The following is a 12,433-nucleotide window of genomic DNA, read 5'->3' on the forward strand; positions in this document are numbered from 1 at the left end:
AAATCTGTTTTTACATGTGCTCAGCAGCCTGTTTGCTATCGTTTTCAATTAAATCAAGCTAACAATAAAAATACCAATTTAAAATAAAACTGACCGATGTGTTATGGCAGAATAATAACACATTTGAGTGAAGTCATTGTTGAGTATAAAGATTTGCAAAATCTTGCGATTAAAATTTGTCATTGTTGAGTATAAAGACTGTTTTTAGCAGATAAGTACATGCGACCGTTCATTTTAATAGAACATAGAAATCATAAATAGAAATTGCAAAATCTTGCGATTAAAAATTTGCTGAGTAATTAAAAAGTCATGAGTCATACAATACGTCATTGGTGTTGACGTTTACAATAATCCTTCGTGGCAATATAATAACTGAAATTAAACATGTATTTAGGTTCAATTTGGACGACCCCAATAATTGATTTTAATCAGAAAAATATTTTAGTATATTTTAAAGTTATTTTTTAGGAATAAAATGTTGCTTGAATGATATTGTGTTTGGCGATGACAAGTTATAAGAGTGCTGTGTAGCATCGGATTACATATTTCATCTTGTTGGCAACTTCGACAAATATTTTTTGGTTTCGAAGTTTGTTAATATTCTAGACTTTTTGGAATATATTTTAATTGCAATTAACAATGGCACAGACCGAAATTGACGAGCTTTTTGATGTGAAAAATGCCTTTTACTTGGGCCTTTATCAACAGTGCATCAACGAGGCGCAAAAGGCGAAGGTAAATTAATTTAGGTTTTTCTAACTTTTACTTCATATTTTTTTGCATTTGTTTATGTTTATGCCAACATCAAAATGCTGGTCTGAAACGTTTTGCACGTTTGCAAGCAAATTTTGTTACAATTCAAATTGCAACCTTACTTTCATCAAAAGTACTCAATGAAAAGATTTTAATTTCTGAATTTTGTCACCAAAACCGAATTACTGTTCTGCGGCAATTATAACCAGGTCCTAACATTATTTTGTTGTATGCAAACGTGTGTGTGGAAAAAAAGCAATTCTTTGACCAGCTGATTTTGTACAAACAAGTTGTCTACTTAATGAGGTTTAAATTAAACAGTTATGATTTTTAAATTGTATATATGTGTGCAGGCACTATATGACTATGCTGAAATTTGCAACATTATTGTTTACATGTTTTAATTATTTTAGCAATTGTAGTACTATTTAAAGCCTATCATAATATTTTTTTTCCAGGTTAGCTCACAATTGAAAAAGACTGAGCGAGATGTTTTTATGTATCGTGCCTACATTGCCCAACGCAAATATGGAGTTGTTTTGGATGAAATCAAATCTTCTGCTTCATCGGAACTTCAAGCTGTAAGGCTGCTCGCAGACTATTTGTCCAATCCATCTCGCAAAGACAATGTTTTAAAGGTAAGTCGTTGCTGCAAATAATGTACTGCGAAACGTCTTTTACCTAAAAATATTAAATTAGTGCTTCTTGAATCTCTATTCATACAACAACATAACCCAGAATTAAACAAACACCAGGCATCAACACTGCCCTACTTGTTTAATATCTAGCGGTCGTGCTTTGCCTCGGGTACACCCGTTTGCACCCTTTCCGCGTGCATTTCATTTTATCTCTGTTTAATTGTTTTTACATGTTAACTTCGTGTCTCATTTTTTTACCTTTGTGCGTCACCTAGTTGCATGCCTTCTGTCACTTTTCTTTCTTATAACCTGACGATGACAATAGCACTTGTCGAAACGTAGTTATGTTCTACACAAATATACTGGCTCTGGCTCTGATTTTTTTGCTCATATACTGTTGTGCTTTTAAAGATTTTAAGTAGTCGTACATTTTACTACATCATAGGCTTAATATTTTGTTTTTTTTATTCTTTCAGGCAAACAAAGTTTTTGTACACCTCTTGTGTTAGTTTGTTTATGTTTCGTTTAATGCATTTTATCCTTTTTTATTGTTTATGTAGATCGTTTGGATTATTTAACAGTAAAACAGTACATTTTCTTCGTTTGGTTAAAGCCAAGTCCCTAAAACATGTTGAGTTTGTATATTACAGAAAGTGGAGGAGAGTCTTTCGGGGAATGTTGACATTGAAAACAAAACACTGCCACTGATGGCTGCTAGTATTTATTACCATGAACTTAATTATGATTCGGCTTTGAGGATTTTGCATAGCACAGAATCTCTAGAAGCGTAAGTCTTTAGGTTACCTTGTTCAAATTTTTTTTACTTTTGTACTGAACCCACACTATTTCACCCTAAAACAGTTTTGATATTTAATATTATTCATCCTCTAATTACTAATTACAGTGTTTTGTTTTTGATTGCGTTGGTAACAGTGTTTTTTATGTTTTACACATGATGTTGTTTTGGTAATTACATAAAATTTGTTTTCTCTGTACTACATCATTACCTGATGCATTTTTAAAGAGACTATTGGTTTTATACCTATTTTGCTAAAATGTTTTTGTGCCATACAGCAGGGGTGTCAAACTCGTGGGGTTCGGGGGCCACATTGCAGTTTGGAAATTGTGCCGAGGGCCGCATGTGCTTTTCGCTACTACGGCCGCATCGCAGATTCTTATTTCACCAACAGCCGCCAATTACCTGCTGTTTTTTTGTAATTACAGATGTAAAGAAATCGGTTTATATCACATATATACCAACTATTGATGCCCAAGAGCCCAGATTAATTTCCAACTTGACGCACATAGTGAGCTGCACAGTATGAAGATCAGTGTTAATTGTTTATTACGTCATAATTTATATTGTGACGCTTGTGATTCCCGTTTTTCCGTATTGTTTGCACACAATAGGCGAACAAGAGTCTGACGCATATGGCTGCTGGTAGCCTAATACTTTTTTCAGTAACACGAATCTGTTTAGAGCAGTTTAAAAATCAAAATTTTTGGCAAAAGAGTTTTAATTGCGTCATGGCCGCCAGTGCATATATTTTAATGAACATGTTTACGGCCGCACAAATATCTGACAAAATAATGTAATTGTTGTTGAGTGTTCGTGGGCCGCATTGGAGGGCTTTGTGGGCCGCGAGTTTGACACCCCTGCCATACAGTATATATACATGATCAGTTTTTTTCTTACTGCAGATCTGCACTCACAATCCAAGTCTTGCTTACTATCAATCGTGTTGATCTTGCAAGGTAACTATAAAAAAATTTGTTGCTTTTGGGACTAAAAAATTAATTGCAAGGCCTCATGCATACCATCACCTATACCAGTGGTTCCCAACCTTTTTTTTGTCGCTACCCAAATACTTCCCAAAATTTCGTTTTGTGGTTTCTCGCGACCCATAGACACACATTCTTACTATTTGGGTTGTATTTTTGTTTGCAAATCAGGAAAGCTTTTCGAAAATTACTGCGCCAGTTTGAAAAATCAAACAATATTCGTTTTTTTTCGACCAACTTAGAGCTGGTTCAAAGCATTATCAACCAGACAACGCTTAACAGTGATCTCACACAAACATTATGAGGTTACAAACAGAATTACCCACTGTCAAGGCAAATTGTTATTGGGCAACAGTTTACACCCTTATAATAAAATAACGCTACGAAACAAAGTTAAAGAGCAGATGCTTTTATTGTAACAAAAACAGGCGACCAAACTTTGGGTTGCGACCCATAGGTTGGGAAACACTGACCTATACTGCAGCCTTGTTGTTTTAAATTGTATATTATATCATTTGTCCAAGCAAGTGTGCGGCCCACTTGATTTTTAAATAGTCGGACCATGCTGAAAATGTAGGTGCTTGAATAGTAATAAAGGTTTGAATAATTTGAACCACAGAAAAGAGGTGAAAGCAATGCAAGAAGCAGATGAAGATGCGACGCTCACACAACTTGCACAGGCGTGGTTTAATATTTCGGTTGGTGGGGAGAAGTTGCAAGATGCTTACTACATTTTTCAGGTGCATTAAATAATAAAAATATATTCAACTGTCAAAGGTAAATACCATATGATTTGTTACAAAAACAGGCACCCTAGAAGAATTGTTAGGTGACCTAAGTTTAGAAAACACTGGCTGAAAGCATTTGTTCTTCATTGCTTGTGTTTTAACGATAACTCAAGTTGTCACCAGTGATGAAAGAGTTTTTTTAGTTGGTGTGTTGGACATTAAACTTATACACAAAACCAGTAAGATCCTATCGACCAGTAAAGTCATATCAGTGCAGTTGATAAAACTACATTTTAGTTCAACTTTCAATGGTATATTTTGATTTTAGGAAATGGCTGACAAAAATCAATCCAGCAGTTTGTTATTAAATGGACAAGCAGCTTGTTACATGGCGCAGGGAAAATGGGACGAGGCTGAAGGAGTGTTGCAGGAAGCAATGGACAAGGTAAATTAATAGAATACAAAACCTCCACCAAAAACGATCTAAAAGTCAAGCGTTCATCTGGGTTTTAATGATAGTTTATCAGGGCTATTCTTTCCAAAACATTTTTATTTCCAAGCTTACATATCACATCAAAATCAGTTTTTAGCAAATTACTCTCTGTCTAGTTTCAAAACTCTTTGCAAATGTAAAATCACAAGATATCAAGACCGCTTATTTAATCACTTTTTATTACAAGTAAAATAGCTGTGTTGGCCAAGGATTGCCACAGCCGACAGTTTAGAAACCATAGGCTCTGCATTGACACTGAGGTGGATTTTAAAAATTAAAAAAGGTATATTTCTTTATTATACCTGGTACCAAGTTTTGTCACAAAGTACCTAACAATTTTAATTCTGTGATATATTGCAATGATTTTTTAAAGACCTAAAACAGATTGTGTCATTTGCTAACGTTACTCATATTGTGTTTACTATATTACAGGACAGCAACTGTGCCGAAACATTGATCAATATGATTCTATTATCCCAACATCAAGGCAAGGCCCCTGAAGTGACAAACCGCTATATTTCACAGCTTAAGGATTCACACAACAGTCATCCCTTTGTGCGGGAACTCGCCATCAAGGTACAGTGCTTTAAAATAAAGCTCCCTGACTAACCTTAACGCTTGTGCTTTACAGGAAAACGATTTTGACAGGCTTACGATGCAGTACGCCCCATCATAAAGTGCAATAGTGCTGTTGTTTGTGCAAAATGTATTTGTTGTATGTAAATAAAGTACCACATCGGGATTGTTGCAGTCATCTTTGAAAAGATTCCACTTAAAATACGCCTGTTTGGGAGTCGGCATCAATTGATGATGTCATCTTAAGGTTCTACAGTTTTACAGTAAGTTGGGCTCGATTGAACTTTGGGCTTTTCGAATCCGTTTGGCGGAGTCGTATGTTGTTTGTGTGATCTGAAAGAGCAGGTGTCGAACATTTATTGGTTCTTGCTACATTTTTTGGATGTATACCGGCTGTGGGTGAGTAAATCTGCATCAGCTACTTCTCAAGATCTTTGGATCGTTTTCCCGCGAATCGCGTGGATAAATTTGTGAATTATTGGCTTAACACAGGGTTACACAACATTTTCGACATGACGGCCGCATCACAGACACGCCATTTGGTAACGGCCGCCAAGTGTCCCCATTTTTTGTTTATATTTTACTGATGTAAAGAAATAGGATCATCTTTTAACGTCCCGTCTGTTCAACTGAACGATTTTGCAATCATTCTAAAACTGTTTATGGGTCCACCTTTTATAGTTATACGTTGTTTGTTAGCCCGTTTATAACAATGGGCATACAAAAAGTCTAACGTACATAGCTACTGGGTTTGGTATATCATACGTTTTAATCCCAGTCCGTTTTGAGCAGTTTTTCAAAGCCACATGTCTAAGAAAAAAGTCTAGTACATGTGTTTTAATACACGCAGGTTCACGGCCGCATAAATTATTTTCCGCAGCCGCATGTGGCCTTATGGCCGCAGTTTGTGCAACCCTCTGGCTTGAGTGATATACTGACTATACTATATGATTGTTGAGTTACTTATATTTACCGGTTACGCATGTTGACTTACTTCTGCTGTTGTCACTTTCGCTCTTTCTACACATTCTGTAGAAAACTTTACGAACTGTTTGACGAAAAGTTCGGTCGAAAGCACTGTAGATCAGCACGTTAAGAATCCTGCAACAAAAAAGTCATTTTTTTATTTCCCACTTTTTTGCGTATTCAGAAAAAAGGCTTAGCCTACATACGTTAATACTTACCCGTTGAGCGTGGATGTATGTACGGTGGCAAAAAACGGGGCGGATAAGTTGTCACATTTGAGATACTGAGCCATTAGAAGGAAATTGCCGATGACTATTGGAACTAAAATGACAAATAAGTTTGGCTGCTTTTCACCGTCCGTGAGTTTATAGTGCCATGTTTACGGCTAGTTGCTGTAACTACCGACAATGTTTTATTTTAGTGTTTAACCTAGTACAGTGGTTCCCAAACCGTGGGCCATGGCCCAGTACTAGCCCCCCAAGACATTTGTAATGGGCCACAGAGCCATTTGAACAGATTCTACTGTTTTGTTATACTGTAGATCAGGGGTGTCCAAACTTTTTTTTAATGGTGGCCAATTTTTACCAAGTGAAGACGCCCGCGGGCCAACGTGTTTTTAGAATTAGAACACAAATATACGGGATTTAAGAAATTGTGGAATTTTGTTGCGTCAGCACGATGTACACTTCCTTTTTACCGGGAAATACAGTTCCATGGAAGGCTTTTGCCTTATCCGGACGATGGCGGGCCATACGCAACACAATTTGAAAAAAAAAACAGCTGCGGGCCACTTGAAATGCCGCCGCGGGCCGCACTTTGGCCCGCGGGCCGCACTTTGGACACCCCTGCTGTAGATATTATGCGCTTTGTTTTGAAAAACATAATATTTTGCAAAGAATTCCGAATCTTGTAGCCAAATTTCAAGAGCATGTATCTCATTAAAATAAATTGGTAGAAACCATTTCGCCTGTTTTTGAGTTATTTTTTTGTTTGTCCCCAAATTTACAGCACATGGTGGACCACGAATCGCTATTAAATAGACATTTGGGCCACAGACCAAAAAAGTTTGGGAACCCCTGACCTAGTACAAGGCAAAAACAAATGTTGCCTACCTACAGTAATGGTAAAACCAAGGTACATGGCACATGTCACTTTGATTAGTGAAGTTTCTTGATGTTCTGCTGATTCGACACGGTTAAGTCTTCTGGACTGTCGCAGTCTCTTTCGAGCGCTATAAGCTGTAGCAAACGTAAGACCGCTCTAAATAAATGTCGGAATTAATTCTACTGTATTGTTTGCTTAGACTTAGACTTTTGTAACAACGTTAAACAAAACATCAACTTCGCAAATGACTTAACACAATAGGTACATGATCCCAGTATCATTCTTGGTATATGATTTCAGTACCATAACTGTTACAGCGGGAATTTGTGTGTCTTTTACGGGCTACTCTAAAATACGCAATCTACGCAATCTACGCAATCTACGCAATCTACGCAATCTACGCAATCTACGCAATCTACGCAATCTACGCAATCTACGCAATCTACACAATCTACACGCAATCTACTAAAAAAAACTAACTAAGATGTTCACGGTTAGGGCTATTAAGGTCTGGGTGAGGGTATATAATAAAAATAACTTTATAATTTAATCTCAGATAAATTTTGGGCCTAATTTTCTTACAAGTGTTAACATGCGGTACCATACGGTGTTTAGTACCACTCTCAACACATATGTGAATATTAAGCCCAAACTGGGCATCTAAAACTAAATTATAGTGTTATTTTTATTGCAAACCCTCACCCAGCCCTAAAAGCCCTAACCGTCAACATTTTTAAAAGTTACATACGTTTTATAAGTAGATTGCGTAGTTTGCGTAGATTGCGTAGATTGCGTATTTTAGAGGAGCCCGTCTTTTACTGTTTCTAGTTCACGCCAGTGATCTAAAACTTCATTGACTGTGACGTAACAAAGCGCCTTCCATGATTGGTTAGAAATCCACATACGTAACAATGCGTATGATATCATTAGTGGTGCAATCTTGTGCTGACTACGTTTTACCGATTCTTTCTGTGCTGTAAGCAGACTTTTGGCTAGTCGCAGTTTGTCGTTGATCCGATTTAGTTTGGGCACATGTCCTAACATTAGTGTTATGTGCAGCCATATAAACATGAAAGTTATAGTCAACTTGAAGTGCTAAAACGTCCGTAAAAGTGTCTGAAATTAACCTGGATTCCTAACAAGCTGGTACGTAATTGATTGTGTCTAATTGTATTAGTTAACTGTCGTGATAACGTTTGTGTATGAGTTAAGACGTGATAATGTTTTGTGTAAGAGAAAACGACTTCTTAAAGTGACATATTTCCTGCATAAGTTTATTGGTCATTTATGTGTATATTACTAGCCGATTGTGAGACCTTTCTGTTCGCTTTAACAGAGAACCAATGCTGTTGTGAAACCAAGAAGAAATTTGTACCATCAGGTAGGCAGCGTTCCGTTTAAAACAAATTAGGAAACCCCTAGTGCGGCGGGCGGTACAGTTTCAGGCTGCACAGATTTTTAAATAAATTTCGGTCAATACAATAACAATGCATACCTACCAGAGATAAACTTATTTTTTAATTGTGCCGTGATAAGTTTTGTTAATGTAATGTGTCATAACGAACCATTCAGTTAATAAAGTCCAGGCTATGGAGAACAAACTGTTTTAGCTGAAAGTTAAATTGTAAGATATTACCATCAATATGTAGGGAAGAACAACTAAAATGCTCAAAGCAATTGCATCGGACACAGAAAACTCATTTTCTCCAACGGTTGCCATGAATTGAAACATCTCCGGTTTATATTGGATTTGAAAATATTCGGGTTTCCACACTAAAACACAGTAAAAATAGTTTAACAAAGTTGTGTCAGGGTTGTTTTGTTTTAAATGTCATACAATTATACTCTACGTAGGTCCTAAATATGATTTTAGTGGTCGCTAATATTTCATCAAGTTGTAGCCTAAACAACTTTTAAGAAAATACATTGTAAAAAGCCAATTTGGTAACTTACGCGCAAATGTTGAACCTACAATTACAACAGCCCAAAGAACTGCAAGATGCCTTAAAATCGTTGCGCATGACTGATTTCGGTATCTGAATGGCGCGTAGATGGCACTGAAGCGTTGAGTACTCATGTAAAGCAAATGATAGAGAGATGAAATGTATGTAAACAAAAGAACGGTGCCCATTGCTTTTGCTACGTCACTCTGACGTAGATCGATGACGAGTTGGTTTAGCTCTTGAAAGGTTAGTTGAGGTGTGAGGACAATATAGGGGACACACACTGAGAAGAGATGTAAAGCTGTAATAAAAAATGTCTGGTGAAAATATGGCATTCTGCTTTAACTTCCTTTGTTAAAGGTGTAAGGGCGCAGTATACAAGGCCGGTGGCTTAATAGGGACCTTATTTCTTTTTTGAAGGTGTGTTTAGTAACTATTATACCGGTACCATCAAAAGTGTGTAAAAGTGTCTCACATTTGATACATTTTCTAGTTCGGAGATTGTTCTTGAACAAACGGTAATTGTTTGGTTGCATACAGGATATTAGAAACAAGTTTTTTTTTAATTTTAGAGGGCACGGTCATAAACTTAGAAAATGTATAGCGCTGTTTTGTTGTCACAGTTTTTTTTTTTTTGTCAAAGCTTCTCAATTTTTTAAGTCGCAGTCGCACTTTAGGGTTAATTTAATAATACGTTATGCTAAACTAATGCTGAATTTGCATTAAAGCAAAGGTTGTCGTAACTCCCATTTGATAAGGTGCTTTACAGTTTTTAGAAGGCAAAAAATAGAGCATAACCTTGGTTTCACTCATTTTTTGTGGCTTGTGCCAGAATTTGGAATATTGCTTTACAAAATACAAGCAAACGTGTACGGGACTACAATCAATGCCAAACTTTGCCTTTCGGCCTCTTTTGAGTACTGTAGGTGACCCAAAGCCACAGCGCAATAAATTTGGTAAAGATCAAATTGCTAAGTGGAATGTCATCATAATTTTTTTACATCTTTACGTTTCGCTATATTCGACGATTTCTTTACCTGTAAACATGTCTGCGATCGCAAGAGAAGTCTTTACAAGATCTTGTGTTTTCCGACTCCTGCTTTTCATTACGAAAACGGACGCAACCACCAGGATGTTCCCCAAAATAATAAACGTAGCCACAAGCAGGATGTACGTCAGTACTGCATCCGAACCTGCATTGCTGTGTACCAAATTAACATCATGTTTATGTACACTGACTTGACCCCAGATTTGAGTTTAGAAAAAACAATTGGGGGATTAATAAATAGATTGGTTAGTTGATTGTAATGTATCCTATGTATTATTACCTTTATTCAGAAAATCAAAAAAATCTTAATGTAAATTAAAAACTTTCATTTCCAGATTTACCCCTAAAATCTCCTAATATAGGTCACCATTAAAGTCCATTAAGCAGAGCCACTGAATGTAATCTTATTCAAGAACACATTATAGTAAATAAGGAAACTCTATTCTTTATTTATATCAGGTCGAGTTATGTTTCATTTTTCTAGTTTATATGTCTGTGTTCAGCATCCTTAATTACCTGGCATGGTTTTTACAATGTAGGCTTACTATATAGTTTGCGACGAAAAACCAACTTACCTGCATAGAGGACAATCTCTAATGGTTGTATTCCAACATTCCTCAATCGCCTCATAGTCGCAATATGGGGGAATCCCGCAAAACGTGTGGTTAATTCTTGTTACATTTTCAGCTGTCATTATTTTGCAAATAATTTTATCTGTTTTTAAATTATCATTTTGTTACACTCATACTACCCATGCCTATACGCATGATGGTGGGTTCTAACATACCTACACTATAATCACAAAGTTTGAGATTATTTTTGGTGAGACGGTGTGGCAAATATACTTAGATTACCTAAATTCAGCCTCGTTTTGACAAAATAACTTCAAATAATTTAAAGCCATATTTTAAGATTTATTAAACAATACTTTCTTACAATAAGAACAATAAGCAAAAAACACACAAGCTTAACCCTAATAATGTCTAATTTTGCTTGTAATATACCTTTCCTGCCCCTTAAATTCGTTTAGGCCAGCTTTACAAGCTAAATACTTGCAGTATCCTTTTCGTTGCTCCCCCATTTGTTGTGCCATATCACTTTTACATTCATGGGTTGACCGTGTTGGGTCGTTTCTTTAAATAATAAGTTTCCGGCCTCCCCTTGCCGTCTTCACGTCTGCATAAGTGATGTAACTCACGTTTTGCTTTGCACAAAAACTCAATAAACAAAGTATAACAAAGTCGAATACCTATACTTGCTCTATCAATTTTAAAAAGTAATAACCAAGATTTATATTGTTGAACGTTTTTTATTTAAAATCAAAATATCGTATGATAGGCACCCACGTCTTAATTAGTTATAATAACCAATGTCATACAAAATCACATTTATACCGTATTTTTGCATGTTTTAAGAACGAATCCATGTATAGCCATATACTCTTTTTTCTGTTAAAAATAAACTATAATATATTTGAAACTTCAAATAGAAACACTCAAACTAATACTTGGAAGGTATTGCACTGAATTCGTTATTAACTCGTTTAAGCCTGTTCAAAAATTACGCGCACATATACCTAACTCATGCTAGCAGTTTCAGAATGCATGGTTGAAATAATAACAGAAGGCGATAATCGCCAAGTGAAATGAATTATTAATTCCCTAAAGTCGTGTAAGTGTATCTTTGATTGTAACTCGTCAGTCTCAATTTTGTTGTGTCATCGGTGATCATTGTTGTCAGTTTTGATTGTTAACACATCTTTTTGCGGTTTTCTAAACATGACGATAGTGTTTTTAGAATCAAAACAAAGACATTGACATGTTAAATTTTTTCATACGTATTATCTGTATAGGTACTGTAGTGTTAAAAATACAAAACAGCAACCGACTATGAAAGTCACATGCTGGCCTTGTTCTGCTTCTGACACTTTTCCTATATAGTGGCTTAGCAAAGGCGCAATGGTATAACATTTATACTTCCTTTAATATGTCAAGCTTATTTTTCAACGGACTGCAACGCAGGTTTTAAGTGACCCACGTACTTTAGTGGAATTGTAAGCCAAACTCTTTATAAGTTGCATGTACAGCCAACGCTAAAAGGGATAAAATAGTCAGCCAAATAAGAAAGTTACGAAGACGATTTGAAAAAACTGGTAATTGGCAATCGGTTAGGCCTTATGAAAGAAGTTTGTCAAGAAAATTCAGTAGCTGTACAACAGTGTGGTATTAATGTAGTTGGTTACACCACTTTTTTATAGTAGGCTATCCATAACCCCTGCTGCAACTGCCTGATCAAAGAACATTAACTCTGATAAAGTCATTTGCAACATAGTCTGTGGAACCTTTTTGCTCACTAAGAAGGCAGGGTTCCAGATCAGGACCAAGTTTAAACACAAACTGTCT

At 36.1% G+C, this 12,433-nt stretch overlaps 2 protein-coding genes across 2 annotated transcripts; one reads left to right on the plus strand and one right to left on the minus strand.

Annotated features, from left to right (window-relative positions):
- The first annotated feature begins 538 nt into the window (after positions 1 to 538).
- Positions 539 to 5,136, plus strand: LOC145213616 (coatomer subunit epsilon-like). Its single transcript, XM_080081979.1, has 8 exons — positions 539 to 735; positions 1,212 to 1,391; positions 2,042 to 2,178; positions 3,093 to 3,146; positions 3,793 to 3,913; positions 4,230 to 4,346; positions 4,827 to 4,970; positions 5,026 to 5,136. The coding sequence occupies exons 1-8, from the start codon at positions 640 to 642 to the stop codon at positions 5,068 to 5,070; spliced, it is 894 nt and encodes a 297-aa protein (XP_079938105.1). The 5' UTR covers positions 539 to 639; the 3' UTR covers positions 5,071 to 5,136.
- On the minus strand, positions 4,557 to 10,814 carry LOC145213614 (uncharacterized). Its single transcript, XM_080081975.1, has 8 exons — positions 10,607 to 10,814; positions 10,021 to 10,184; positions 8,994 to 9,284; positions 8,677 to 8,813; positions 7,049 to 7,196; positions 6,155 to 6,257; positions 5,965 to 6,071; positions 4,557 to 5,303 (listed from the first exon to the last, which is right to left on the minus strand). Exons 1-8 carry the CDS (start codon positions 10,723 to 10,725, stop codon positions 5,221 to 5,223), a joined length of 1,152 nt encoding a protein of 383 aa, XP_079938101.1. The 5' UTR covers positions 10,726 to 10,814; the 3' UTR covers positions 4,557 to 5,220.
- Positions 10,815 to 12,433: the final 1,619 nt, after the last annotated feature.

This window comes from Phallusia mammillata, chromosome 2 (assembly GCF_965637545.1).
Source record: "Phallusia mammillata chromosome 2, kaPhaMamm4.hap1.1, whole genome shotgun sequence".
Lineage (NCBI taxonomy): Eukaryota > Metazoa > Chordata > Ascidiacea > Phlebobranchia > Ascidiidae > Phallusia > Phallusia mammillata.

What these genes read in the sequence shown, in the direction of transcription:
- LOC145213614 (XM_080081975.1), bottom strand. Translation starts at nt 10,725, where the DNA reads ATGACAGCTGAAAATGTAACAAGAATTAACCACACGTTTTGCGGGATT. An exon ending in AGAGATTGTCCTCTATGCAG is followed by an intron (nt 10,185 to 10,606) that starts GTAAGTTGGTTT and finishes TTTGGTACACAG; the next exon opens with CAATGCAGGTTCGGATGCAG. An exon ending in TTCTTCCCTACATATTGATG is followed by an intron (nt 7,197 to 8,676) that starts GTAATATCTTAC and finishes ACATTTATTTAG; the next exon opens with AGCGGTCTTACGTTTGCTAC.
- LOC145213616 (XM_080081979.1), top strand. Translation starts at nt 640, where the DNA reads ATGGCACAGACCGAAATTGACGAGCTTTTTGATGTGAAAAATGCCTTT. An exon ending in GCAAAGACAATGTTTTAAAG is followed by an intron (nt 1,392 to 2,041) that starts GTAAGTCGTTGC and finishes TGTATATTACAG; the next exon opens with AAAGTGGAGGAGAGTCTTTC. An exon ending in TGCAGGAAGCAATGGACAAG is followed by an intron (nt 4,347 to 4,826) that starts GTAAATTAATAG and finishes ACTATATTACAG; the next exon opens with GACAGCAACTGTGCCGAAAC.